Here is a 26,915-nt window from a genome sequence, read left to right as displayed (position 1 = left end):
AGGGAGGATTTACTGGGTAAGGGGAGGAGGAGTGACATTTAAAAATGAATGTGATGTTAGAACAAAAGACATTAACAAAATGTTTTTTTTTTTTTAAAGGAAAACAAATTCCATGCTGGTTATATTCCTAAATTAGGTCATTAAGTAAACATTAGATTTAGCCCCTGGCTACTCTGGGTTCACTTTCACATAAGCAAATATAAAATGCTTCAACCATGTACCTATAAGATGACTTCTAATAAATAAGCCTAAGAAAAAAAAATCTTAAAGAAAATTGATAAAAGCCTTTAACTCCTTTAAAAAAAATAACTAAAGAAGTTTTAAACTAAATCTTAATCTGCTCCAAAAGTCTCTCCTGACCTCCAGAGTTCAATCTTGAATCTCCAAATGCCTACTAGACATCTCAAATTCAACATTTTCAAAACTGAACGTATTCTCTTTCTCCTAAAGCCCTCCCCTCTTCCTAATTTCCATATTACTGTTAAGGGTACCACCATCCTCTGAGACACATGCTCACAATCAAGGTGTCATGTTTGAGTCTTCACAGTCTCTCATCCTCCATATCTAATCAATTTCCAAATTTATCATTCTCTATCTTTCTAACATTTCTCACATATGCCCTCTTTCCCTCTAACACTGCCATCACCCTAGTAGTTTAGCTCCTCATGTCTTAAGCCTATAATAGTAATTAAGGTGGGACTTCTTGCTGTTCTCTTAAGTGCCTTTAATGATTCTGGCCTTTGTTTGAATGGACCCTTTTTGTCTTGGGAGTATTTCTCAGCACAGAGACAATTGGGAGTCATTGATGTGTATTTGATGTGATACTGGAGATGGGGAACTTTTCCCACACCCAGCCTGGGTAAGATCAGAGCCCTCAGGGCTCTGAACAGGATATAATAAAGCTTGGCTTTGACTTGTGGGGCACACTCATGGAAGGAGTGTTGAGACTCTGGGCGAGCTGTAACTGCCCCCTAGCTTCACTAACCCAGATGTTGGTTCTTCTCTGGTAACTATGAATTGTAATTTGAATCAGACACGGTCTGTCTGTTGATGTTTGTAATTTCTGTTTGTATTTGCCTTGAAATTCAGGGACCTGAGCTTATTTGTTGCATTTGATTAAACTGAGATTGTTAACCCCTTAAAGTTACTTTCCTTAGTAAAGCAGATCAAAGAACCTGTGTTGGCAGCTTTCTGTGTGCTGGTTGTTGGCGGGTCTTACACTCCTAACAGATTGTTGCTACAATACCAGGACTACTGAAAAAGTGTGCCAATTGTTTTTTCTGCCTAAGTCATGCCCTACTCCATGTTATCCCCCAACCCCAATCAACAAACTCTAGGAACTTTATGGCACATAAGTGGCTATTACCTGCAAGATCAAATATTAAAAAAAAAATTACATTTGGTTTTTAAAGCCCTTTATAACCTGGCCCCTTCTTACTTTTCCACTCTGAGTTAGCATCAACTCTTAACTCTCCCTTACCCCACATATATCTGATCAATTACCCCAACTGTCAGTTCAACTTCCATAATACACCTCAAACTCATTACCCCTTCTCTGGGCTTACACAGCCACTATACCTTGGTTCTGGCTGGCCTTTATCATCTCTTGCTTAGCATTTTGCAAAGGCTTCCTAACTGATCTAAATGCCTCAAGCTTCTCCCTACTCTGATCCATTTTCCAGAGTTGCCATGTCATCTTTCTATTCAATAAATTCCAGGGGCTCCCTAATGCCTCTACAATGAAGCCTATTTGTCTTTAATGTCCTTTACAACCTAATCCCAACCTAGCTTTCACAACCCATTATACATTGCCTCTTATCTTGAACTCCAATCAAACTGGCCTAATTTTGTTCTTCACACTTGGCATATTATCTCATGCCCCTACCTAAGCTTTGCACTGGATGCCACTCCCTTGATATTTTTGACTCACAGAATCCCTTTTCTTTTTTCAAGTTTCAGTTCAAGCACCAAATTCTACAATATGTCTTTTCTAATCTCCTCAAGTGCTAATGACTTCTCTAAATTACTTTGCATTTTAATTTATATAATTATACACATGCAAGTTATCTTCCCTGAAAGAATATAAGTTTGTTGTGAACATACATAAATTCCTTAAAGTTTCTGCCTTGTATAGGCTGCCTTTCTAGTTCCCCCACCGGATACTAGTGTCTAATTGTCTCTAAAGTTACCATGTATATCCTTTCTATGTATTGCGCATACACCTTTACTTATATATGTAGCCTCTCTCCTTTAAGGGAGGGACTGTTTCCTTTACTTTTTATCATCCAGCATTTAGCTTAGCACTTGGCACAAAGTTAATAGATTACCCGTGGACAGATATATTTACTCTTACGGGAAAGGATACTAGAGAAAATCTAAACTAGAAGTTTCAATTGTGGACAGAAGACAATATTCTCCACTACGTCTGAACAAATGTAACTGGAAAACATTTAACAAAATAAATAACACAACACAACAGAGATAATGTTAGTAGGTGTTTTTCTAAGTCAATATGCAGCAGGCAGGGATCCTTATGTTTGACAACACTAATCTAAACACCAATCTCCTTTTGCAAAGAAGGAATCCTCTTTCTCTAGCATCCATAAGAGATTATTTTTCCATACTCTACTTGCATACTTCCCATGACAGGGAAACTACTACTACTACTTCATGAGGCAGTTCATCCCATTGCTGGAATGTTAAAAATCCCTTTTCTACAACTGAGATAAAATAATCCTCTACTGTTGTATTCTTTGGAACAACACAAAAGTCTACTGCTTCTTTTGAACACAAGAGTTCAGACAGTTTTCTATTCAACTGTAAGCTATACAAAAGAAAGAGCTGTCTTTGCTATCTTTTAGTCTCCCTCAATGTCTCTCACTTCTCAACATCTAATAAAGAGTATCTAAATGAATACTTTTGCTCTTTAGGAACCTGTGACTAAGTGAATTAATCGAGCACTTAAGTGACTGTTATGTGGCAACAGAATGTGCTAAATGCTAGTGATACAAACAGGAAACTAATACAGTCCTTGCTCTCAAGGAGCTCTCCATGAATCAAAGGAAAGGATAGCAGATATAGAAGGTTTCAGCCTCAAACCAGATGGAAATGTCCTATGGTCTTTAGGGTGGAGCAGCTAAGCAGATAGTAATGCCTCTTTAATAGTTGTTCCTATTGATGAAATGATATCAGTTTCTGATGCTTAACCATTTGATAGTGCTAAATTTTTGAAGGCAAAAATTGTTGGCCTACTTCCCAGGATGATGGCTATGGATTGTTATTTCCAAGGTTCTTGGGTTCAGAGTCCTGTCTCCCTCAGGATGTGAGGGGAGGCAGTGGTCAAGACGGACTAGTGGTGGTTTGACTTGGCTTGGCACATGCTCCCTCCCTCTCTTTCTCTCTCTAGCTGCCTTGTTACTTCAGCTAAGCTGGCTGGCCTGCTCTGTGTGTGGTAGGTGATGGTTATGGGTAGGCCCTTCTCCATAATAATTGCCCCTCTAGAATAATAACTGAAGGCTGGGCTGGAAGTAGCAATGGTGGTATGGGGGATGCTGCCTTGTCTCAGGCTTCTGTGCCTACCTGATTGTTGGTAGCAGCTGGTAAGCAGTTGTTGCTGGTGGTGATGGGGAAGGTGGGCCCCCTCTTAACAAGGACTTTTTCCTTTCAATGATGGTTATAGGGACTGATGAAGACCCTTTATGAATTTAGCTAGGTTTGCAGTTATAGTCCTCTCACTAGGCCTATAATAAAGTATATTAAAAAAAAAACTCTCTCCATATAGCTTTAATCTCCACAGCTTCCTCAGTGTCTTCAAATACTTAATGATATTTAATGATACAGATTCCTCACCATATTAGCTATTGTTGACAATCTCTCTGTTACTTAAGATGTGATCTGACCATCACAGAGTACATAGTAGGGCTACTACTTCATTTAGCCAGGACAATATCCTGGGATGATGTAAACTACGACTAAAACTTTAAAATATTAGCCATATTATAAATTGGCCCATAAAGAACCAAAATCATCAGTCATCGCCAACCACAAAAAACTCCTGTCTTTAAAATCAGAGAAGCAAATGTTTCCAAATATCTATCAAGTCTAACCCATAACTGAAACAGAAATATGTCTTTTTCACCTATATTGCCTATAAGTGGTCATTGAGCATCTATCTGAAAATCCCCCAGATGGATACTTACTACCTCAAGGAAGTCAGACTGTTCTTTGGATCACTGTCATTAAATTGTTCATGTCAAAATTCCCTCTCCATAACTTCTATCCTCTGATACTACTTTTGCCCCCTAGGGTCAAACAAAACAAGCCTAATCTTGCTTATATGGGAGGAATATGACATAAGACTAGAAAAGTAGAGTGGTTCCAGATTGTAGAAGGTCTTGAATAGTAGAAAAAGAAATTTGAACTTTATTCAGCAGGCCACAGGTAGTCACTGAAAGAATCTGAACAGAGGGATGACATGACCTAGTTGGCCAATAAAGAAGATACATCCAGCAGCAGTACTAGAGAATAATCTGAGCATAGGAATATCTGTAGACACACACACACACACACACACACACACACACACACACAGAGAGTAAAGCCACAGTCCAAGTGCAGGTAAATCTATTAGGTGATGGGAATGAGAACAGAAGAGGAGGCTAATGCAAGAGATACTGTGGAATAATCAAATAATAAACAGATATGAGAAGCAATGAAGACTGAGTGAATGGTGGTATCAGTGATCAAAATAGTGAGGTCAGAGGAAGACTCATAGAAGTATAGGAGTTAGAGCTATAAAGGCCCTTAAAGATCCTGCAGTACAACCCTACTAATTTATAGATGGAGAAGCCAAGGCTCATAGCAGTCATGTAACTTGCCTAAGATCACACAAGGAGTCAGCAGAAATAAAAAATTCATACCCGGGTCTTAGAGGAAAAACTGTTTCTTGCACACTTTCTAGTTAGGAGGGTAAAGGAGATGAGGAGAGACAACAAGCTACACTAGATCACTGATGAAGAAATTATGTGTGAATTTAAGAGGTAATTTCAGTTATGGTTCTAAGGATGGAAACTGTAACAACTAGTCAAAAAGAATGAGGCAGTTGTACCATTTGGAAAACTGTTCAAGAAGTATGGCCATTAAAAAGAAATGAGAAATGGCATGTTACTCAGCTGGAATAAGGACTAATACACCAAATGTTTTAGGATTGAGAAGACCATGATTTTTTTTTTCCTTTGGGGGGTGGTGGGTAAAGATGCACAATGAAGAGGAAAAAATGGAAGTTGTATTAAAAAAGGAAACAACAGAGTAAAGTCTTGGAGGAAATAGGATCAAGGACGTAGCAGGAATTCACCTCAGCAAGTAGAGATACCTCTCCCTCAGAGGAAAGAAGGCAGAATGAGTAATGATGCTGAGAAATAAAAAGAATTGAGGAAACTCTCTTCAGGTCTATAATCTTCTCAAAGATTTTTATATATTTCCACTGAGAAGACAACATTGAGAAATAAGGGTTAAGATGTTTTAACATCAAATTTAAAATGTTTATTTTGCTTATGGACTATCAAACCACGGTTTTGTTGTCTATTAGTGTGAGGTCAGAGTCTATCCAAATTGACCTTTGGTAAAGGCTTCATGCAAGAGTAGGCATTCTAGGCATCATTTGTGGATTTTACTTATCCAAGACACCTTATTAAGAGTGACTGATAATAATTCAGGACAACGTGCAAAACCTGTCTGCAAGACCGTGTGACAAAAAACACCCCACAGAAAGCTGAGGTGACAGGAAGTGAAGAGGTATCATGGTATAGATGGAAAAAGCACTGGATTTGTAAGAAGATCTTGGCTTCGATCCTTATTCTACTCCTTCCTACCTGTGTGATCATAGGCAATTTCCTTAATCTCTCTGGGCCTCAATTTCCTTCTCTTTAAAGTGAGCTGGACTAGTATCTCTTCCAATTCTAAATCCTATGACCTCTATGGAATGGAGTTATAATGTGGAGGAAAAAAAGCAAGATGGGTCAAGAAGTAAAGGCAATGAACAAAAGATGGATTATCCATGGGATCAAAATCAAGTCAGAAAACCTAATAGGATGAGCCAATAAATGGCCCAGTAATTTGGACAAAAGTGGAACGAGTAAGCTGAGAATGAGGATTCATTTGTTCAATAGATCTAGATTTAAATGATAACAAATGCAAATATGAATATTTATGACTTGGAATCTATTGTATATTTAGATAACATAATGAATGCAAAATAAATAGCAAGAAAGAATCCCTAATGATATTACATGTAAACCATCAGCAAGGATCATACAAATTTATAACAGTTTTAAAAAATTAAATAATTATTAGAAATCACAAACTTGCTTCCTTTGGAAAAAATGTATAGTATTCCCATTCTTTATTAATAGGAAAACAGACCAAGTCTCTCCTAAGTATTTAAAAAAAACCAACAATCATTACTCCATCTTTGCCTTCCTTAATGAAATACAGCATTTCTCCTGGGAGAGAAAAGGTTCCATTTTAATTAAATCTAGGTAACATGCAACAATTAGCTTAAGTTGATCAATTAGATTTAGGTCTATATCAAACCTTTACTAACTTAGCACATATCAACTAGTAATTATTACTTTGACAGAATTTAAACAGAAGTGGAATTTCAAATAGCACCAATCAAAATATTGATCTTTCATTACCTGGGATTGGGAGGGTGTCCAGGCGGGTATGAAGTCATTCCACTTGAAATACCTGGCATATAGGAAGCTAAACACAATTTAAACACTTCTTAATATCAAAATAAACACTGAATAGTATCTGAACAACACATATATATTACTCCCCAACCAAAACAAAATTTCATATATGGTAAAAAACAAAACAAAACAAAACAAACAAACCAAAAAATCCCTAATTCAAGCTATAAGTACTTACAAATTAAAACCAGTTCTGATAGTCGCCCTGTCTAACAAAAAATGGCATAAAACATTCAAAAAGTGATTTCTAGTATATCATGAAATTTCACGTTATTATAGATCACCATTACCGGTCCGTGCAAGAGAAGAATCCTGAGCCACACAACTTTATAGTTAGCCTTTACTCCAAAGGGCTCTTATTGCCCTTCTGAAAACTACCCAAACATGAAGCTAGAGGTGGCTCAGTTTAAAAGAAGGCTGTATTGCCCTCCTCTGCTTAGCTGTTAGCGATTAAAACATATACTACCATATGCTTGTATACATGATTATGGAATAGGTAAAAGACAGCTGCTTTTCATTACTAACACAATTTGTGTGTGTCATGCCACAAAGAAATGATATACATCTTTTGCTTCTGTTATATCAACTGAAGAAACACAGTCTACTGCTATTACATATAATTAAAGTTACAAAGCAAGTTGAAAGTATATTTTTTTTACAAGCTCTAAAGACATATCTGTTGACATCGGCAAAATTCTGGAACATGATAAGCCTAAAGGCAAGGAAGGAGCAAATTAGCCTCAATATAGCTTAGAAATTATGCTTCAGGGGCAGCTAGGTGGCGTAGTGAGTAGAGCACCAGCCCTGGAGTCAGGGGGACCTGAGTTTCAATTTGTCCTCAGGTAACTTGACACACTAGCTGTGTGACCGTGGGCAAGTCACTTAACCCCAATTGCCCTGCCTTCCCCCCAAAAAAAAGAAAGAAAAGAAAAAAAAAAGAAAGAAATTATGCTTCGGAGAGTTCAATTTTCATATTTTTAAAATTCAGTTCCTGAATTGAAAAAAACTCAGCCCTGGTGAGTTTTCTTAATATCTTTATCATCATCTTCATGATTTCAAATAGGGCAAATATATACCATTCACAAGTGAATATCAAATAAGCTCCTTACTAGATTGTAAGGTTGTTGTGGCAGAGATCATGTCTTATTTACCTATGTTATTTTCTCAGCACTGATCATACATGGACAAATATCTTCATGGCTAACTTTGAGGAATAATGATATCATCCTTTACATTTTTAATTACTTTTTTGGATTCATCTTGTTTGAAAGAAAATGTTTCCATCGTGGATTTTTTTTTTGTACCTAATTTGATTAGGGCCAGGCACTTTTCTGAACTTTAACTTCCTAGTGCCATTTATCCTTCCTCATAAGACACACAGTTTTATTAAGCTGTTAGATTTCAAATGTGGTACTTTGGAAAACCTTTTTCATTTTGTGTTTACTTGCTGTTTTCTTTCCAATTTTATCTATAAATGGTTCCAAGATGATCTGGCTTTAACTGAGTCTCACACAAAAGTTTCCAAATTTGCTTTCTCATCTACCCTTTTAAATTTTGGTGAGGTGATACTGCTTGAAGTTTTCTATCAATATCCTTTATAATAGGCACATCAGTCAGTCAAGCAACAAGGAGCTCAATTGAAAATATGAAAACAACCATATATGAACAAGAAATAGAGAAGATAAATTGGAAATTATGAACAAAGGGAAGGCACCAGCATTAAGAGGGATAAGGAAAAAATTATTGTAGAAGATGGGATTTTAGCTGGGACTTGAAGAAGCCAGGAGATGGAGATAAGCAGGGAGAAAATCCCAAGTCACCTTTGCAGAGGGAATGGGATAAGGATGTAATTCACCACAGGAGAAGGAATGATCAGACAAGTAGAAAAACCTGAAAAAACAGGGTCACAAAAACCTTCAAACAAAGTTATCTAGGAAGATTAGGTAAGTGTTAGAGGCCAGAGGGATCAAGAATGGCTGGAAGGAAAAGCAACTGGATTTAACAGATCACTGATAAGTAAAGGAGAACAGTTTCAGCTATCATGGGACTAAAAGTCAGACCTGCTAGGGGATAAGAAGTGAGTAGGACATAAGGAAATATAGGATAATGGCTTGATGGGGATGGATCACAGGGTCAAATGAGGGTCTTTTTGTGTTTGTTTTTAAAAGATAGAGGAGATCTGGGTATGTTTATAAGGATTATGTGGAGAGAAGATCAGATCAAAGGTCCAGGGATATAGGTGGCCTTGGAAAGAAAGACCATCTTTCTCTGGGGAGTTACAGAAATAGGAAGAGGGAGCTCTTGGTAGACTAAAGGATCAAATGAGATAATATATGTAAAGCTATTGTAAACTTAAAAAGCAATAGAACCATTAGCTATTATTTCTGGGTTCTCTAGGTTTCCTCATTTTAATTGTTTTATGCTCCTTGGACTTCTCTTCTAAGGGATGCTGATAGAAAACCAGTATCTTAATTTTCACCTATTTCTTTTCTTTCTTTTTTAGCATCAACAATTTGCTTAAATAAGTTGGGTTGAAGCTTCAAATAAATAGTCTTATTTCTTTCTCTAATTTGATTTTTGAACTTTGCTTTAGCCAGTGAATGTACACAACTGATTTTGAAAGGAATTTTACATTGGTAATTTATCATTTCCTCTATGTTTAAATATTGTAAATTCCATTTTTTGTGATGTTATTTGTTGTTTCCACCATGTACCTATCCTCTTCTCAAATTAAGCATGCATGAAATATAGGTGTGAGTCTTCTGAGTTAGATAAAAGTTTTTAGTCCCTTTCATTTCTTAATCTTGAAATATATTTTTCCATGTATACATTCACTGTCCTGTGATGACCACCTTCACAATGAAGTCATGGTGCCTTGGACTAGAGGATCCTGTCAAATATTTTCCAAAATTTCTGCTCCTTCCACAACAGATACTGGTACATAAGCTGTAATTATTTTAATGGTGGTCTTTTTCCATCTGTTCAAGAGGAGTACTACAATATACTCCCCTGCAAAGTAAGGTGACTAAGTTTCTTAAGAAAGGCTTCTTGTTGCCTCTAGGGAAAACCAACTCTATCAACTTCTTTATTCACTTCTAGGAGAATGTATCTGCTGTCCTTTCATTTAACTGTAACTTCCTTATGAACTGCAATTTTATTTATAATATTAATATCAACATGGATGTGGCATATGCTTCATAGTTTGGGATATATACTAAATAGTTAAGAATTCACACTTAATAAATTAATATGAAACTAATATTTTATACAGTCTAAAAACTGATTCTCAGTCTTCTCCCTTCTCCTTTGGTACCACTGTCTCTAAGGAAGTTGATGGGAGCTGCACAGAAGCAAGGGCCACTTTATATTCTTAATGTTACCATAGCCAAATAATTCATCACCTAATGGCTATCCTGTCAATGAACGAGAGTAGTAATCCAGTATACATAATTTATAGTCAGAACAGTATTTAATCAAAGTTCACAGTAAATATACTTTGCTGCCTCCAAGAGTTAGGTTTTCATAGCCATTTGCTAAAGTAGACACCGTAATGGGGATTTAACTTAAGAAAGATGCTGTTTTAGGGATAATTTTAATAGTGATTATAGTCAATATTTACAAAGTACCTTAAGATTTACAAATATAAATATGTTCCTTCATGCTTTTTTCATAAGACATGTGGATTAGGCAAAGAATTATTATCCTCATTCTATAGATAAGGCAACTGAGGCACAAAAAGGTTAGGGGCCTTGTCCAGAGTCACATAGTGTCAAAGCCAAGAATTAAAGCTTAAGTCTCATGGAGCAGAATCTAGAGGACTCACCAATACATCATGCTGCTGAGAAAGAGATAATTTTTTATTCCTAGAAGTACTTCTTTATCTGATGATAGCTATGTAAATTTTTTAAGATCTTTTAATTTTTTTGTTTGAAAGGCTACTAGTTTGAGTCAACAAAATAGGCAATATTTTCACTTAAGATGTTCCAAGTTGTCAAAAAAGTATTAAAATCTATATATTATATTCCTTTGTGTTAAAGATTATTTAATTATTTATTAAAATTATTATTCTCTTATCTAACAGATTAGAATAAAGAGGCATGGAGAACAAGAGAATAAAAGAGAAAAGCGCAGATCAAAACAAACAATAACAAAAGACCACCCTAGAAAGTCAACAAATCAAAAACTAATAACTAAACACCAAAAAACAAATCCTGAAAATCAAAAGCCAAAAAATAAAACCCAACAAAAACAAAAAACTATTGGATTAGGGAATAAGAATTAGTAACTATTTAAAAAACAAAAAATAAACTAGATAAATGAAAACAGTGAATTCAAAACAAATAAAAAAATTTTAAAAATTATTAGGAGTTATTTTACCTAATTATATGACAATAAAGCTGACAGGTTAAATGAAAGATGAATATTGACAAAAATATAAACTGCCCAAATTTATAGAACAGGCAACAGAGTACTTAACTAATCCCAAAATTTAAGAAAAAGAAATTGAACTCCTAAAGATAAAAATCACACCACCAGATAACTTTACAAGCAAATTTTACCAAACATTTAAAAAACCATTTAAGTCTAATACTACAATACATCTGAAAAATAGAAAAAGTCCTACACCAAACTCTTGTAACACAAATAGAAGTCTTGATACCTAAACTTGGGAAAAAATATAGAAATTTAAGTGAAATATTAACATGGAGATTAGAAGAATGTATCACGAAGATCATACAACACAACCAGGTAGGATTTATACCAGGAATGCAGGGTTGGTTTTAATATTATGAACATTATAAACATAGCATCACGTAAGTAACAAAAACAATAAAAACCATATGACTATCAATAGGTACAGAAAAAGCTTTTGAGAAGATTCAACACCCATTCCTGCTAAAAACACTAGAAAGCACAGAAATAAACAGAAGTTTCCTTAACGATAAGTAATTATCTAAAACCAAGAGCCAGCATTATCTGTAATGGGGATAGGGGCCTTCACAATAAAATCAAGAGTAAAGCAAAGATGTTCATTATCAGTCAATAAGGACTTACTATGTGCCAGGCAGTATACTATGAGCTGGAGATACAGAAAGACTATCTCTGCCCTTAAGGACCATAAAATTTTATTGGGGGGGGGGGGGTTAAAGAGGAAATAATTAAAAAGACAATAAATTAAGGATAAGAAAAGATTTTCTGTAGAAGGGGGGATTTTAGTAGGGGCTTACAGGAAGACCGTAGGAGATCAGGAGGTAGAATGTTCCAGGCATGGGGGAAGCCAGAGATAAAAGCCCAGATTTGAGAGATGGAGTCATGCAACAGCCAAGAGGCCTGTGTTACTGGATTGAATAGTTCATGGTGAGCAGTAAGGTCTAAGAAGACTAAAGAGGGCACAAATTATGAAAGACTCTGAACGAATGAAGCAAATTTCCTTTCACTTTATTTTTCTTGCTTTTTCCTTTCCCCTTTTACAATCCTGCCAATGTGGAAATATGTTTTGTATGCCTTCATCTGTATAACTGATATCATTGTATCTTGCCCTGTCAAAGGATAGGGGAAGAGAAGGAGGGAGAAAATTTGGAAATGAAAATAAAAACTTTAAAAATAAAAAACTAAGGATTTTTGATTCTGAGGAAACAGGGAGGCACTTGGGTTTATTGGAATGCAATTTAGGAAAATCCCTCTGGTGGCTGACAGGCTGACCCAACAGCAGGCTATTGCAATAGTCCAGGCATGAGCTGTTAAGAGCCTGCACTGAAGTGGCAGCAGTATCAGGTGACATGGGGAGTATATTCAAGAGATGTTGCAAAGGGAAATCCACAAGCCACAGTAACAAACTGGATGGAAATGGGGTATGTAAAAAAGAGTAAGAAGTTGAGGATGACACCTAGGTTGGAAGCCTAGGTGACCAAGAGGATGGTATTGTCCTCTACAGCAGGGCTGTCCAAAATGCGGCCTGCCTACAAGCATAGAAATTTATATAAATGCAGTTGGACAGCCCTGCCCTATAGGAACAAAAAAGTTAGGAGGTGGAGAGAGAGTTTAGGGGAAAGATAATGGCTTCAGTTTTGGATATGCTGAGCTTAAGATATTGAGTTTGAGATGTCTGAAAGACAGCTGTAGATGCAAGACTAGAGGTCAGAGTAGAGACTGGGAAAGGATATAGATTTGAGGATTACCATGGCACAGGGATGGTAGTTAAATGCAAAGGAGATGAGGAGATAATTATTCTCATCATTACTATTTAATATACTGCTAGAAACGCTAGCTACAGCAATAAAACAAAAATAAATTGAACAAGTGTAGGCAAATGGGTAACGAAATTATCACTTTTTGTATATGATATGATGGTTTACTTAGAAAACTCTAAGGAATCAAGGCAAAAACTAACTGAAACAATTATTAACCAGAAAAATTTCAGGACAAAAATAAACCCATTCAAATCATCAGCATTTCTGTATATTACCAAAAAATCCAGCAGGAAGAGGTAGAAAGACATATTTTATTTAAATCAACTCCAAACAGTATAAAATACTTGAGAATCCATCTACCAACAACCCAAATGAACATAATTACAAAACAAATTACAAAACAAAATAAAGAACTAAATAACTAGAGAAATATGAACTGTTAATTGGTAGGCTAAGCTAATAAAATAAAAATGCCAAAACTACCTAAATTAATTTACTTATTTAGTGCCAAACCATTAAACCACCAAAAGATTACTTTACAGAGCTAGAAAATAATAATTAAAAAATTAATCTAGAGAAACAAAAAGTAAAGAACGTAAAGGCAATCAAAGAAAAAAGTGGAAAGGAAAGGGACTTTAGCAGTACCAGTTCTTAAAGTATTTAACAAAGCAGTAATCATCGAAACCACTTGGTATTGAATATGAGTAACTATAATACATTATATACACAATATACAGAAGCTAATGAACATAGTAAGCTAATGAACACAGCAGCCTAATGTCTGATAAACCCCCAAATCCCAGTTATTGGGGCAAGAGCTCACTATTTGTCAAAAACTGCCAGCATGGACCAGCATCTCATATGGTATACTAAGAGAAGTACTAAATGGGGACATGATTTAGATAGAAAGGATGACATTAAAAAATCAGAAGAGTATGGAAGAAACCATCTATTGGATCTATAGATGGGGGAAGAGTTCATGACCAAACAAAAGATAGCAAGATCCAGAGTAAGTAAAAATGGGACAATTTTGAATACGTAAAATTTTAAATTCTATGCACAAATAAAACCAATGCATCTAAAATTAGAAGAGAAGCAGGAAACTTAGAAACATATTCGAGGGAAATTTTTCTAAATACATATTTCATTTTCTAAGATACATAGGGTACTGAATCAAATTTAAAGAATAAGAGCCATTTCCAATACATAAATGGTCAAAGAATATGAAGAGCAACTTTCAGATTAAAAAACCCAAGCTATCAAGTCTTTAAAAAATGCTCTAAATTGCTAATAATAACAAAAATGCAAATTAAAACTCCAAGGCACAATCTCACACCTATCAGATCAGCTAACATGGCAGAGGAGGAAAATGACATGTTGGAGGAACTGTGGTTTCGAAAGAGCTGCATTATGGAAGGCAATTTGGAACTATACCCCAAAAGCCAATAAACTGTGCATACTCTTTAACCAGAAGTACCACTACTAGGTTTATACATCAAAGAGAGTAAAAAGGGCTCATATGTGCAAAATATCTATAGCAGCTCTGTTTGTGATTGCAAAGAACTGGAAACTGGGGTGGGGAAGAAAGGCTATCAATTGGGGAATACTGAAAAAGTTAGGGTGTATGAATGTGATAGAACACTACTGTGCTAATAAAACAGATGAAGGTGATAGTTTCAGAGAAACCTGAGAAGACTGGTATGAACTGATACAAAATGAAGTATGAAGAACAATTTATAAAATAACAAGATTGTAATGACAACTTTTGAAAGACTTGAGATCTCTGATCAACAAAATGATCAACCACAATTCCAGAAGATAAACTATGAAACATGATACTCATTTACTGAGAGTTAATGGACTCAAGAGTGCAGACTGGCATAACATGTATGTTTATTTGGACATGGTTAATGTTGAAATTTTCCTCCCTTCAATTACATGTGAAGACAATTTTTAACATTTTCAAATTCCAAATTCTCTTTCTCTCAGACCTCCCTCTCCCTTGAGAAGCCAAGCAATTTGCTATAGATTATACATGTGCAGTCATGCAAAATATTTCCATATTAGTAATGCGGTAAAACAAAAAAAAGAAAAATAAACAAAATTTAAAAAGTATGCTTCTATCTGCATTCAGATTCTATCACTTCTCTCTCTCAAGGTGGAGAGCCTTTTCCATCGTAAGACTTCTAGAATTGTCTTAGATCACTCTATGTGTACAATGTTCTCCTCTGCTCACTTGACTTTGCATTAGTTCATGTAAGTCTTCCCAGGTTTATCTGAAAGCATCCTGCTTGTTTTCTTTTTTTCTGTCTCCTTAACAGTGTTTTTTATTTTCCCCCAATTACACATAAAGATTGTTTGGAACATTCACTTTTGTAACATTTTGAGTTCCAAATTTTTCTCCCTCCCCAAGACAGCAATCAATCTGATATAAGTTATACACAGACAATCATGTTAAATATGTTCCCATATTAGACATGTTGTGAAAGAAGAAATGGAACAAAAGGGAAAAACCTCGAGAAAGAAAATAAAAGTGAAAATAGTATTCTTTGATCTGCATTCAGACTCTATAGGTCTAATACAATACTGAATAATACTGGTGATAATGGGCATCTTTTTTTCACTACAGATCTTTCTGAGAAAGCTTCTAGCTTATCTCCATTACAAAAATGCTTGCTGATAGTTTTAGGTAAATGTATCTTATTAGCTTTCAAGTGGGTTTTTTAAAAAATAGGAATGAGTATTGTATTTTGTCAAAAAGCTTTTTCTACATGTATTGATATAATCACAAGATTTTTGTTAAATACCATTTGGTCACAATGTATAATCTTTGTGATATATTGTTATAGTCTCCTAGTTTTTTATTTAGGATTCTTGCATCCATTTTCATTAGTTAAACTGGTCTATAATTTTTTGGTTTTGTTCTTCCTGGTTTAGGTATCAGCACCACTGCTTCATGAAAGCAATTCGGCAGGATTCCTTCTTTGTCTATTATCCAAACAATTTAATTAATATTGGAATCAGATGATCTTTAAATGTTTGGTAGAATTCACTTGTAAATCCATCTGGTCTTGACTCTTTTTTTTCTTACGAAGCTCATTTATGGCCTGTTCAATTTCTTTTTCTAAAATAGGTTTATTTAGATATTGTTTTCCATTCTGTTAATCTAGGCAGTTTTTCACTTAAATTGTTAAATTTATTGACATATAGTTGGGCAAAATACCTACTAATAACTGCTTTGGTTTCCTCTTCATTAGTGGTATGTTTACTCTTTTCAGTTTTGTTACTAGTGATCTGGTTTTCTTCTTTTTAAAAGTCATATTAACCAATGGTTTATCTATTTTATTGGGTTTTTTCATAAAACCAACTCCTAGTTTTATTTTTTAATTTAATGGTTTTCTTACATTTAATTTTATTAATCTCATCTTTAATTTTTAGGATTTCCAGTTTGGTGTTTAAATGGGGATTTTGCTTTTGCTTTTTTAAATTCCTTTTAAATTTTGCTTTCTAATTTAAATTTTGCTTTTTAAAATTGCATATCAAATTCACTGGTCTGCTCTTTCTCTACTTTATGGATGTAAGCATTTAAGGATAAAATTTTGTCTAATTACTTTTTTACTGCATCCCATAGGTTTTCATATGTTGTCTCATAATTATCATTCTCTTAATAAAATTATTTGTTATTTCTATAACTTGCTCTTTAAACCACTCATTCTTTAAGATTAGTCTCCAATTAATTTTTAATCTTTGTTTCCACAGTCCCTCATTAAATATAATTATTACATTATGATCTAAAAAGAATGCATTTTATATTTCTGCTTTCCTGCATTTAACTATGAAGTTTTTATGCCCTTATATATGTTCAAGTTTTGTAAAGGCACCATATACCACTAAGAAAAGGTATATTCCTTTCTATTCCCATTCAATTCTCTCCAGTTCTACCATACCAAGCTTATCTAAGAATCTATTCATCTCTTTAATGTCTTAGTTATTTTTTGGTTAGATTTATCAAATTCTGAGAGGGAAAGGTTGAAGGCCCCCACTATTATAGTTTTTTTTTTTAAATGCAATTTATTTATTTAACATATTTGGTTTTCAGCATTGATTTTCACAACATTTTGAATTACAAATTTTCTCCCCATTTCTACCCTCCCCCCCCACTCCAAGATGGCTTATATTCTGGTTGCCCTGTTCCCCAGTCAGCCCTCCCCTCTATCACCCCCCCTCCCCTCTCATCCCCTTTTCCCTTCCTTTCTTGTAGGGCAAGATAAATTTCTACGCCCCATTGCCTGTGTATCTTATTTTTTAGTTGCATGCAAAAACTTTTTTTGTTTTTGAACATCTGATTTTAAAACTTTGAGTTCCAAATTCTCTTCCCTCTTCCCTTCCCACCCACCCTCCCTAAGAAGTTGAGCAATTCAACCTAGGCCACACATGTATTATTATGTATAACCCTTCCACAATACTCATGTTGTGAAAGGCTAACTTCATTTTGCTCCTTCCCAACCCATCCCGCTTTATTGAATTTTCTCCCTTGACCCTGTCCCCTTTCCAAAGTGTTTGTTTTGATTACCTCCACCCCCATCTGCCCTCCCCTCCATCATCCCCCCCCCCCCCGCCTGTTATTTTTTATTTTTTTATCTTCCTCCCTCTTCTTTCCTGTGGGGTAAGATACCCAACTGAGTATGTATGGTATTCCCCCTCAGGCCAAATCTGATGAGAGCAAGGTTCACTCATTCCCCCCTCACCTGCCCTCTCCCTTCCTCCCATAGAACTGCTTCCTCTTGCCACCTTTATGCGAGATAATCCACCCCATTCTATCTCTCCCTATCTCCCTCTCTCAGTATGTTACTCTCTCATCCCTTAATTTCATTTTATTTCTTTTAGATATCTTCCCTTCATCTTCAACTCACCCTGTGTCTGCTCTCTCTCTTTTACATATATATATACATATATATATACATATAAACACACATATATACACATACATACACATACACATAGATATATACATACATACACATTCACTTATATATATACGTAAACATATATATATATATACACACACACACACATATATATATATATGCATATTCCCTTCAACTACCCTAATACTGAGGTCTCATGAATCATACACATCATCTTTCCATGTAGGAATGTAAACAAAACAGTTCAACTTTAGTAAGTCCCTTGCAATTTCCGTTTCTTGATTACCTTTTCATGCTTCTCTTGATTCTTGTGTTTGAAAGTCAAATTTTCTATTCAGTTCTGGTCTTTTCACTGAGAAAGCTTGAAAGTCCTCTATTTGATTGAAAATCCATATTTTGCCTTGGAACATGATACTCAGTTTTGCTGGGTAGGTGATTCTAGGTTTTAATCCTAGCTCCATTGACCTCCGGAATATCGCATTTCAAGCCCTTCGATCTCTTAATGTAGAAGCTGCCAGATCTTGGGTTATTCTGATTGGGTTTCCACCATACTCAAATTGTTTCTTTCTGGCTGCTTGCAGTATTTTCTCCTTGATCTGGGAGCTCTATATTCCTAGGAGATTTCTTTTTGGGATCTATTTGAGGAGGCGATCGATGGATTCTTTCAATTTCTATTTTGCCCTGTGGCTCTAGAATATCAGGGCAGTTCTCCTTGATAATTTCCTGAAAGATGGTATCTAGGCTCTTTTTTTGATCATGGCTTTCAGGTAGTCCAATAATTTTTAAATTATCTCTCCTGGATCTATTTTCCAGGTCAGTGGTTTTTCCAAGGAGATATTTCACATTGTCTTCCATTTTTTCATTCCTCTGGTTCTGTTTTATAATATCCTGATTTCTCATAAAGTCACTAGCTTCCACTTGTTCCAATCTAATTTTTAAAGTAGTATTTTCTTCAGTGGTCTTTTGGACCTCCTTTTCCATTTGGCTAATTCTGCCTTTCAAGGCATTCTTCTCCTCATTGGCTTTTTGGAGCTCTTTTGCCATTTGAGTTAGTCTGTTTTTTAAGGTGTTGTTTTCTTCAGTGTATTTTTCAGGATTTTTTTGGGTCTCCTTTAGCAAGTCATTGACTTGTCTTTCATGGTTTTCTCGCATCCTTCTCATTTCTCTTCCCAATTTTTCCTCTACTTCTCTAACTTGCTTTTCCAAATCCTTTTTGAGTTCTTCTATGGCCTGGGGCCAGTTCATGTTTTTCTTGGAGGCTTTGGTTGTAGGCTCTATGACTTTGTTGTCTTCTTTAGGCTGTATGTTTTGGTCTTCTTTGTCACCAAAGAAAGAATCCAAAGTCTGAGACTGAATCTGGGCGCGTTTTCGCTGCCTGGCCATATTCCCAACCAACTAACTTGATCCTTGAGTTTTTCAGTGGGGTATGACTGCTTGTAGACTAACGAGTTCTATGTTCTACGTTTGGTGGGGAGGTGCCAGCTCTGTCAGAGCCACACTCCTCCTTCCCCAAGGACCCCCAGTCCAGACTGGACTTAGATCTTCAGCAGGCTGTTGCACTCCTGCTCTGATCCGCCACTTAATTCCTCCCACCAGGTGGGCCTGGAGCCGGAAGTAACAACAGCTGTAGCTGCCCCACCTCCGCTGCCCCTGGGGCTGGAAGCCGAACCGCAAACTCCTTCCACTCCGCAGCTTTTCCCACTAACCTTCTCCGCAGTCTTTGGTGTTTGTGGGTCGAGGGGTCTGGTAACTGCCGCAGCTCACATATTCAGGGCGCTAGGGCCCCCTCCGCCCGGCTTCTGGTCTGGCTTCTGGTCTGGATCGTCCACGCCGCTCAGGCTGGGCTCTGCTCCACTCCGTTCCCAGCTCCCAGCTCCGTGTGGAATAGACCTCACCCAGAGACCATCCAGGCTGTCCTGGGCTGGAGCCCTGCCTGCTTCCCTCTGCTGTTCTGTGGGTTCTGCCGTTCTAGAATTGGTTCAGAGCCATTTTTATAGGTTTTTGGAGGGACTCGGGTACGGAGCTCACTCTAGTCCGTGCTTTCCAGCTGCCATCTTGGCTCCGCCCCCTAGGCAACTCAGCCCCCACTATTATAGTTTTGCTATCTATTTTTACCTCTAATTCACTTAGCTTTTCCTTTAAAAATTTAGGTATTATAGCTTTGATACATACAGATTTAGGATTGCAATTTCTTCAATGTCTATGATATCTTTTATCATATTATGTAGTTTCCCTGTTTGTCTTAATTACAGATATTTTAGCTTTAACTTTGTCTGAGATCACAATTACTATCCCTCCACAAATAAATTATACTCCAGCCCTTAACTTTCATTCTATGTGTATCTCTCATCTTTAAATGTGTTTCTTGTAGACAACATATCGTCAGATTCTGGTTTTTAATTCATTCTCCTATCAATTTCCATTTTATGAGTGAATTCGTCCCACTCATATTCAAAATTATGACTACTAGTTGTGTATTTCTCCTATTTTTCCTCAATTTACTGTTCTCTCCCTTTCTTTTTACCCTATTCCTCCCTAGATCTCTAATTTACTTCTGACCTCCCTATCTCCAGTTCCATCATACCAAGCTTATCTAAGAATCTTTTCATCTCTTTAATGTCCCTAATCTGCACCCCTTCAAAAAATCCTTCTCTTATCCTCTTCCTTTACCCTCTTATTTCTTAATCTGCACACCCTTCTAAGAATCTCTCCCTTATCCTACCCCCTTGTCCTATTTCTCTGTAAGTTAAGACTTGTATACCTTTCTAGATGTATGTTACTCCCTCTTTAACCCACTTTTGATGAGAATAAAGTTCTAGCACTTCCAGTCCTCCACCCCATCCTGCTCTCCACTGTTAACAGTTCTTTCATCCACACCTCATTTATGAGATTGTAATGCCAATCAGTAAAAGATCTTGCCAGCCCATTGAATTGAATAGGCTTCAGGTGGGGCCAGTGAAGGGAGGTCTAATTAAGTGTGAGACCCCAGCCAGTTAGCAAACTAGTTAGCTAGTTTGAGAGAGGCAGGAAACCCTAAGGACCCTAAGGGGAGTTCCTAAGGCCAGAGCCAATGGTATGTGCCTGAGCTCTAGTCAATCAGATGATGGCTAAGGACTGTATAAAAAGAAAGAACAGAGCTTGGAAAGGGCCGAACTGAAGATGAGAATTGGAGGAGCAGAAGCTGAAGAAACCGAGAAACGAACAGCAGGATTCAGGAGCCGAGGGCCAGCTTCCAGAGCGTGAAGAGCAGAGAGTGCTGAACACAAGAGGGAGCTTTGGAACTTGGAGTCAGCAGAGCTACAGGAGAGACTGCTGAGCAGGAACTTAGGACTTGTGAGTGATCTTATAGGAGGGCCCTAGCATTGACAGGAAGCACAAGTATGGTCTGGCTTGCTGCTATAATATTTTGTTGTAACCTTCTTATCACCATAGTGAGGTGGACTTACTGGTTTTGGAATGTTGCTGCCACAATATCAAATTGGGGGCATTGGTCCTTGGGTCTGATCCTTTGGAGTCTAAATAAATGCTATACTTACTTTGCCTTCTACCTAGAAAATTCATTATATTCTGTGATTCAGAACCATTCAAGCATGCTCATGGTCGAAGACGAGGTCATGAATTTTGCCTTAATAATATAGAGATGATTGCTCCATTTTACCTCTCCCTATCCAATTTTATCTTTTTAGGATCATACCATCATACTCAACTCAACCCCAAGCCTTCTATGTATGATCTTTCTAAACTACCCTAGTAATATTAACATTAAAAGTTACAGATAACATTTTCCCACATATGAATTATTAAACAATTTGATTTTATTAAATCCCTTATAACTGGTCTTTCATATTTACCTTCTCATGTTTCTCCTGATTCTTATAGGTCAAATTTTCCATTCTGTTCTGGTCTTTTCCCTATGAACACCTCAAAGTCCTTTAAATTCATTAAATATTGTGCCTGCCCACCCCACCCCCCACCTCCCCTTGCAGGATTGCACTCAGCTTTGCTAGGTAAGTTATTCTTGGTTGCAAACCCAGCTCCTCTGCTCTTCAGAATATCATGTTCCATGCCCTTCAAAGTCTTTTAATGTAGAAGCTGCTAAATCTTGTGTTATACTGACTATAGCTTCACAGTATTTACACTGTTTGTTTTTAGTTGCTTGTAGTGTTTTCTCTTTGCCCTGAGAGCTTCAAAATTTGGCTATAATGTCTGTGAGTTTTCATCTTGGCATCTCCTTCAGGTGGTGATCTCTGGATTTTAAAAACTTCTAGTTTACCCTCTAGTTCTAAAACTTCAGGGCAATATTCCTTAATAGTTTCTTTAATATAGTGTCTAGATTCTTTTAAAAAATCATAATGCTCAGGTAGCTCACAAATTCTTATATTACCTCTTCTCCATCTGTTTTCCAGGTGAGTTGTTTTTCTAATGAATGTTTCACATCCTCTTCTATTTTTTTCATTCTTTTGATTTTCTCTTATTATTTCTTGTTGCCTTATGACATAATTAGCTTCCCCTTGCCCAATTCTAATTTTTTAAGGAGTTATTTTTTTCCATAAGTTCCTGGATTTTTCCCCCAATTAGTTAATTGTCTTTTCATAATTTTCCTGATTTTCTTGACTTACTCTAGAGTAAATGCTAAAAAATACTGTGAAACCTACTTATAGACAATACTGGTAATTCAGTGAGTTAGATGTTATAATAAGGATTTCACTTAAGCAAGATCTATCATGCTGTTAATTTTCACTATAGCTTTAAATGGTCAGTTTTAAATCTGTCATTAGTTGAATGAGGAAAAAAATACTAGTAAGTATATCCTGACTTCGGTTCTTCCTTGCAGCTTCATATCTGTTCCATTTTGCAGCCTGATTAGAGCCACCATTCATTTGTTCAGCGCCCTCAGATAGGCACTGTGAATACTTTGGAGACTGAGATCTTCTACTACTCACAGCCACACAACACGGGTAGAATATGGGCAATTATGGAAAGGGGGAAGGGGAAAGTGGAGCAGAAAAGGGAGAATTTGTTTCATGGAAAAGTTTATCATCAACAAAGAAGTTCTGAAACTTCCCAAAACCTGTTCAGACCACTGTCTTCTTAATTCTGGGTTTAACTCAGCCATATGGAATATCTAACCAAGATGCTGACAGACAAGCTTTATAGGCTGTTTGATAAAAATGCATGTCATAATCAGGATAAAAGTTTTTACATTTGCTTGGTTTTTCCTATGTGGATGTTTAAACCAAACTCTCTTGAATGATTATAGATCTAATCCAGGAATAAATTTATCATTGAAATGTGTAAATGATAAAGATGGGGTGATCACATGGCAAGGACAAGGGATAACTGATGGGATGCCCATATACTGCAATGGTAGCCTTAACACATCAAGGAAAATTAAAGAAGGTCCCTTGCACATTAGGTGATCCCTTGCAGCAAATGTTTGAAAGAAAAAAAATGTATGGGGAGGAATCAATGGGGTTTATTATTAGCTCTATTTGAACACTAAATACAAATGAAGAGATGACAAGGAAGAGGTGAAGGAAGATGTCAAGTTTTAACTTTCTTGGTAGCAGAAAAAACTGGGACTGAGGCAGAGCTGTGCATCATAAGAGTTCTGCCTTTCGTGGACCGTACCCTTGAACAAGAAAACAGCGAGAGGCTCCTGGGTTTCTAACAACCAGGACATTCCAAGAATGGGTTACATTCAAGGACATGGCTATGAGCTTGGGCACCTAGACCTCTCTCAAGAGGGGCTATACAGGAATGAGAGGCTAGAAAACGTTAGGAAGTTTGCTGAATTAAGGGGAACCACTTTGGATGCCTGAGGGAGAAGGCCAAAAAAGTGCCTGTCCAGTCAAATCAGATTACTTGATATCCTCTGTAGACGACATTCCATCCCCTACCTCCCAGCATTTGAACAGCTAGAATGCTCTCTCCTCCCCCAGAATCCCTTGCTCTATTAAGGTTCAGCTCAATTGCTAACTCCGTTAATTTCTTAAGAAGCCTTTCCTGAGTCTCCCAGTGCCACCAAAAAATCTGCATAGAATATAAATTTCTTATCTATGTACATATTGCTCTTCCCATTGAATTCAGAATCTAAGCTCCTTTAAGGCAGGTAGTTCTGTTTTTGCATTTATGTCCCCAGCATTTAACATGATTATTAGCATTACCCCCAGACAGTTTCTGCTTCTAGCCAAGCCCATACAATCACCAGCTAGCAGAGGAATTCATGTGAAGGATGAGACATCTTCATTACACGTTCCCAATTGCCACACACATGGCAAAAATTAAAGCAGCCAGATGAAGGAACAAGGCATCATGAAGGAGAAAGAAGCTGGCATGTACTGAGCAAATTAGACCACCCGCCACCATCTAGATCATCATTACCTGTCTTCAGACCCTAATGGCAACAGTCCAGAAAATAGTATTATCATCACCCTCCCCCTTCCAACCACTGGCCCCTACTTTTAGCCCAGCCCCTGAAGCCATTATCCAGGGCATCAATCCTTGTGTAGTTGTGACCTGACAACAAATTTGGCAGGGGCCAAAGCCCCTGCCATCTCAGCAACTAAAGATCCAGAAAAGTCTTGCAAACCAAAACCCCTAAGAACTGTCAAATGCTTCAACATCAGAGATGAAGTTTTAGTAGTGCAAATAATGGAACAGCTAGGTGGCACAGTGATAGAATGCCAAGCCTCAAGTCAAGAAAATTCATCTTCCTGAGTTCAAATCTGACCCCAGATACTTAGTAGCTGTCTGGCCCTGGGCAAATCATTTAGCTCTGCCTCAGTTTCCTCATCTGTAAAATAAGCTAGAGAAGAAATGGCAAATCACTGCAGTATCTTTGCCAAAAAAAAAAAAAAAAAAAAAACAAAACCCAAAAAGAACTCTAAATGTGGTCATAAAGCATTAAATATGACTGAAGATTACTGAATAACAAGTGCAAATAACAGTAGAGAAAACACATTACCATGTGCTGCTTTGCTACTGTACCCTAATGATCAAAGTCTTTCCATCTAACTCGCAAACGAAACCTCCAACAGGTATTGCCTCTATTAAAACAGGCAGTCTTACTTTTCCATTTGTACCACTAGCCCTTAAGCATAGTACTTTGCACATAGTAAGTGCTTAATAGGTGCTTTTTCATTCCTTCATTAAGAAATAATTTGTTGAACTAAATTACCAGAGGAATACTGGATATGCAAAAGTGTGCAAATGATGTCATCAAAGAAATGTATGATCAAAAAAACAGATGGATGAACACATAGTTAACATGAAGGGATAACTGATGGACACTGTGTGCTCCATTTGTGTCTTCACAAGTCAGAAGCCAAAAAGGTAGGTCCCCAATAGTGAACTTATGGGCAAGAGACATGTGCAAGAGACCCTAAAGGGAGGACAATTCTCCCATTGGTGAGATCATTGTTCTACTAAAACACAGGAGGATTATAACTGCCAACTTTTCATATCCATAACTACCTCCTCTTTTTTCTGACTGGATATGTAATTTCATCAGGGTAGAAAAATTTCCTCTACCAATGAAGAGGCAACCTTCCCTACAATTTATACAGTCTTAGAAAGTTGTCTGGGGCACTGAAAGATAAAGTGATTTGTCCAGGACCACACAGCCACTAATAGGGAAAAGAAGCATTCACCTTAGGTTGTCCTGATTTTGAGGTAATTTTTCTGTCCTTAAGTCATGCTGCCTTTCTCTTTAGGTTTACTAGGTCTATATATTAAAGCTATATTGCTGTAGGCTTATTATATGTATTCTTCAGATACAATAACTTACAACAGTCTTCTTTGGGTAGGCATACTTATTACAAGAAATGAGGAAAGTAAGCTCAGAAATAACTATCCCAGGGGTAGCTAGGTGGTGCAGTGAGTAGAGCAGCAGCCCTGGAGTCAGGAGAACCTGAGTTCAAATCCAGCCTCAGACACGTGACACACTTAGTAGCTGTGTGACCTTGGGCAAGTCACTTAACCCCAATTGCCCTGCCTTCCCCCTGCAAAAAAAAAAAAAAAGAAATAACTGTTCCAAGATAAGTCCAAAACCTTCTTGCTCTCTTTATTCTCCTTCCAAATCAAAACACTGAACCATATAAAAGTAGGGAAGTTATTTAATAACCAGCTATCTGTACTAGTTTACTGACTCAATGATTAGCCTTTAATTGAAGCTCATTTATACTGAACTCTTACTTCAAATAGGCATTTATACTTTAAAAATTCTTCTCATCAATAAATCAATTTCAGGCATCAAGAAGTAGGTGGGGCTTAGAACAATCTGAGAATTACAGAAATTGCCCAGTATTTCAACATGACTTTACATCATGCCATATGTCATTAAAGGTAAACATTTATCGAAGAGATGAAGATAAACATGCTTCAATAGCCTGAGAACCAGACAGATCTAAATGCCACTGAAAACCAATGGGGTGACACTCAAGAAAAGATTGGGAAAATGAGCAGTTCAAAGAAATGTTTAATATTCAACATAAGAAGAATGTTTTTACAAAGAATTAAGTGTGGAAAATCTTGTTAAGGTCAATGTCATGACATGGATGGACACTGAAATAAGATAAACATATCTATTTTTTAATTTAAATTTATTTAACATATTTGGTTTTCAGCATTGATTTTCACAACAGTTTGAATTACAAATTTTCTCCCCATTTCTACCCTCCCCCCCACTCCAAGATGGCATATATTCTGGTTGCCCTGTTCCCCAGTCAGCCCTCCCCTCTATCACCCCCCTCCCCTCTCAATCCCCTTTTCCCTTCCTTTCTTGTAGGGCAAGATAAATTTCTACGCCCCATTGCCTGTGTATCTTATTTTTTAGTTGCATGCAAAAACTTTTTTTTTGTTTCTTTGTTTTTGAACATCTGTTTTTAAAACTTTGAGTTCCAAATTCTCTCCCCTCTTCCCACCCATCCTCCCTAAGAAGTCGAGCAATTCAACCTAGGCCACACATGTATCATTATGTATAACCCTTCCACAATACTCATGTTGTGAAAGGCTAACTACATTTTGCTCCTTCCCAACCCATC

General features: G+C 36.8%; 1 protein-coding gene across 2 annotated transcripts in view; it reads right to left on the bottom strand.

Annotated features, from left to right (window-relative positions):
* The window catches only part of TSG101 (tumor susceptibility 101), a 98,820-nt gene that overhangs the window by 31,673 nt on the left and 40,232 nt on the right, over positions 1 to 26,915 (bottom strand). For both annotated transcript variants that reach the window (XM_036763106.1, XM_036763105.1), the window contains exon 6: positions 6,696 to 6,762. In XM_036763106.1, coding sequence (XP_036619001.1) covers positions 6,696 to 6,762 — 67 coding nt within the window. The remainder of the gene's footprint in view (positions 1 to 6,695; positions 6,763 to 26,915) is intronic.

Source organism: Trichosurus vulpecula, chromosome 6 (assembly GCF_011100635.1).
Source record: "Trichosurus vulpecula isolate mTriVul1 chromosome 6, mTriVul1.pri, whole genome shotgun sequence".
Lineage (NCBI taxonomy): Eukaryota > Metazoa > Chordata > Mammalia > Diprotodontia > Phalangeridae > Trichosurus > Trichosurus vulpecula.
Note: the sequence above shows the minus strand (reverse complement) of the source record. Positions and strands in the feature narration are given on the sequence as shown.